The sequence below is a fragment of the Hibiscus syriacus genome, unplaced genomic scaffold (genome assembly GCF_006381635.1).
Source record: "Hibiscus syriacus cultivar Baekdansim isolate YM2019G1 unplaced genomic scaffold, ASM638163v2 tig00000665_pilon, whole genome shotgun sequence".
Lineage (NCBI taxonomy): Eukaryota > Viridiplantae > Streptophyta > Magnoliopsida > Malvales > Malvaceae > Hibiscus > Hibiscus syriacus.
In genome coordinates, this window is record NW_024061808.1 from 46,736 (window position 1) to 50,999 (window position 4,264).

Genomic DNA, 4,264 nt, shown 5'->3' on the forward strand with positions numbered 1-4,264 from the left:
CCTGATTATATATATATATTAAGAATTTTTATTTTTATATTGTTAAAATATTTTATTTAATTATTAAAATATAAAAATGATAATAAAATATATTAATTTAACCATTTAAAATATAATAAATAGTTATAAAATATATTATTTTAATTATTTAAAAAAATTAATATATTCAGGATGCGGAAAAAATCTAAAATTCATCGGAGTAGGGTCGGGTCGGATTTTAAGTATATATTTTTGGGTCGCGGTCGTGGCAACAAAAAAAAACTAACCTGCCCCGCTCCGTACCCATCCCTACTTGTTTTTTTATATAAAAAATTTAGATAAATTTTGTGTATAAATGATATTATTCGAACTCAAATCTAGGATTGTAAATGAGACGAGATAGATCGCGAGCTACTCAGGAACGAATCGGTCAAAGATCGATAAATACTCTACTCGAGTTCTTAATGAGCACAAACGAACTACTTGATACTCGACTCGAAAAGTTCATGAGCGGTTCAAAAATATAATATATTAAGATTTTATTTAAAATAATGAATTATTAATAATATAAAAATTTATGTATTATTTAAAAAAACACACTATAAGGTTTTCATGTATTTAAGGTTTAAGTTCAAGTTTAAGTTTGAGGCTTCAATCGAGTTAAGTTTATGATTTTTTTTTTCATTTCGAACCTTTTCAAGCTTTTACGAGCTCTGTTCATGATTTCGAGTTCGAGTCGAGCTTGAAAATTTTAAGCTCGCGAGTTTTCAATTCAAATCGAGCTTCATTTCAGTGTTTTCGAGTTAAGTCAAGCTCGACAATATTCAAACTCGATTCGTTTACAGCCATGCTCAAATCATTTAATAAAAAAATACCCTTTCCCTCTAAAACTAAAATTAAATGAAACAAAAATCATTGTACCTCTCAAAAACAAATGTTTAACACTAACTTACGGACATGTTATGTAAAACAAGGGGTTTAATTTTCTAAAAAGAAAATTAACCTACCTTAACAGATAAAAAAAAAGACTTTCTACTAAAATCTGAATATACTGATAACATAACTCTAAAACAAATTATTATTTTTTGGATAAATAAATTATACTCATCCAAAAGAAATGCAGCCAAACTGCTACAACATAACCAGCTCAACTAGATAAATCCCCAATTCATGAACAATTGTCTATTTACATCATCAATCCTATACATGCCATGTCTATACAGTTTAAGTTTCACAGCCTCCCTCAGCTTATTTACAGTAACCTCAGCCGAACAAGCCAACCTACCATAGAGTCTAGAATTGCGTTCCTTCCATATAAAATAGAGATATCCAGTCCATGCAAGTTTGAGTATACGAACCCTGATGGATTTACCCTTCAAATTAACCAGCAACCAATGGAGAAGCTCATCCCAACTATGAAATTCATGAGAAAGATCACAAGCGTTCAAAACAGAATCCCAAACATCCTTAGCATAAGAACAATCAACAAAGAGATGATCACGAGACTCCATACCAGTCTCACACAACCCACAGACATTATCAACAATCAAACCAAAACGAGCAAGTCTATCCTTGATAGGAAGCCTATCAAGGATGACCATCCAAGAAATTAACGAAAATTTGGGAATGTGAGCAGGAAACCAAATAAGCCTATGCCAAGTAACTTTCTCCCTACTGACACGAATATTGTCCCAGATCCACTTACCAGTTATAATGCTCCAATTAGCACAAGGAAGAAACAGAGTCCGAGCTTCCTCTTTCAGTCTAAGCAACTTGCTTAAGATCCAGCTGAAATGTGGCTTGCAAACATCCTCCCAGTAACTCACTCACTTGAAACAAATTAATAGGTATTTAGTATATTGATAATACATATTGTACTCTCAAAGACAAATATTAAAAATAATATTATCAAAAAAAGACAATCAAAAACTTTATTTCGTTTTATTACAATTATCAGGGCAAAGTGTAATTTTAATCAAGGCAAAGTATATAAGTTATAATTGATGGTATAATATGTTGCCATAATATGCATAAATTTGTAACAACTATTGGGGTAAAGTATATACTAAAGTTATTCGACAGGGCCCAGCACCAAGCTAAAATCCAAACCAAATATATATCAATATTGTCACATAGCTAGGCCCGAAAGGACATGGAAAGGTACGCAAATGGCCTCACCTCTTTATTGTACATTATCTTACAATTTCCTCTAATCTTTAAAATTTTATTTACGTCCACGGTGATTAAAAAAAATAGTAATTTCCTTAGAGTTTTCGAATCGAGTTAATGACGGTAGGATATTTGAACGTTCATCGTCAAATGATTAAAAATTTCTATACTACCACTTGTAATCCCAGTTTTAAGGCTTGACTAATTCGAACTGACCCGCGTCGCACACCTCACTTTTGTGTAATCACCCTATATTAATCATATATATGTGCGTGTAACTTTTTGACAAAATTAGACAAATAATGGAGGTGACGAGTTCCATAAAATATATTTAAAAAATAAAACTCGTTATATGAAATGGATCAAAGTTGCATGGAACTCGTCACCTCCACATGATGAGTTTCACGTACACTGTAACAAATAGTATAGATCCTAAATTAAATTTAAGAGTGTTTTATTTTACTAATTAATTATTCCCCATATATTATTTCTCAAATTTTACCTAAATTTTCAAAAAAAAAATCTGATCTTATTTTTAATGTTTGGTAGGCTTTCATTAATAAGTAGGCGTGGCTACAATGTATAAAAAAAGACTTCATAAAATTTTAAATTAAAGATTTAAAAGTTCCTAAAATCACAGGTCACATAGTTCAACTTTTAAGCTTAATATCAAATGTTATTAACGCCAATACCGTAACTGTGAAACGACGGAAAATATTGATCAAATGGTCATATTGGGGTTATTTTCTGAGTTGGAGGATCATATTGAGAGAGAAAAATAATATGATATTCATGTTGATTTTTTTCTAAAATACGTGGACCTCTGATGCCTTAACTTTTTTTAATAATCGGGTGATTGTAAGGTAATATGAGTTCAGAATCATTCTTAATTGTTAGTTGTTTTAGCACTGAAATAGTTAAATAAGAATTACTTTAATTATTTAGAAATAACATATATATATATATAATATATATATACCATGCAACTTCCTGGAAGTAGGGGTCCTTCACAGAAATCATAATGAAAAAGATAGTACCCAATAAAAGGTGCAAGGACCTCATCACCATGCCACCATAAAAATATATTTTTCCATTTGTACATTTCATTGTCTTCCAATGGCCACTCACTCTTTCCACGAAAAAACCTTAATCTCTTCCCCTCTATATAATCCCTTCCCCTCTTCTCCACCCCCCACCTCCCCTATTCACTTACCTTACCCCACAAGTTATCACAAACACACCATCACCAAAGTTTACCCTAATGGAGCTCGACATCACGGTCGGTTTTGAGGACTACTTCCCGTCGATGATGGCGAGACTCGGAGAGGAGGGGTTCATAGGTGAGCTCTGCAAAGGGTTCCGGCTGCTCATGGACGGCGAGCAGGGGCTGATAACGTTCGAGAGCTTGAAGAGGAACAGCGTTATCCTGGGGTTGAATGACATGGGGGACGATGAGCTCGTTTGCATGTTGAGCGAAGGGGACTTGGATGGAGATGGAGCATTGAACCAGGTTGAATTTTGCATTCTCATGTTTAGGTTAAGCCCTGGGTTAATGGTGGATAATAGTTTTAATAGCTCAAGGCAATGGATGGAAGAATGTGTATGATTATGGTGTTATCATACATACATACATATGTATGTATGAAACTATATACGTACGACAATGTTTGTAAAACTAGGTTTCGTTGATCATTTTATCTTATTTAATTGTTGGGTAACCTTGAAATTAATATTCCAAGGTTGGAGAATTAAAGCATGTCCGTGGAGAATAAATAAATATGAAATAAATTATTAACATCTTTAATTCCACCATTGTTTTTCAAATTCCAATTTTATTATACTTCACATCACTCAAAATTATCTTCTTCTCTCTAACAAACAGCACTCTTTATTTTGGTTTAATTGTTTTTTTTAATTTATTGTTAGAAATTTCGAGTTTAAAAATTCATATATGCGGTGATTATTGTAATTATGGGTAATATTATTATTATTATTATTATTATTATCACTTCGGGCAAACTACAGCAGGTCAGGTCATTTAATTGTGGTTTTGATAAATAAATAAATAAATAACCACGTCTAAAAAATACAAACATGTCATTTAATTAAAATATTT

General features: G+C 32.0%; 1 protein-coding gene across 1 annotated transcript; it reads left to right on the plus strand.

Moving 5' to 3' along the window:
- The first annotated feature begins 3,326 nt into the window (after positions 1 to 3,326).
- Positions 3,327 to 3,785, plus strand: LOC120209861 (calcium-binding protein KRP1-like). The gene has a single exon (XM_039208753.1). It carries the CDS (start codon positions 3,410 to 3,412, stop codon positions 3,752 to 3,754), a length of 345 nt encoding a protein of 114 aa, XP_039064684.1. The 5' UTR covers positions 3,327 to 3,409; the 3' UTR covers positions 3,755 to 3,785.
- The last annotated feature ends 479 nt before the right edge of the window (positions 3,786 to 4,264 follow it).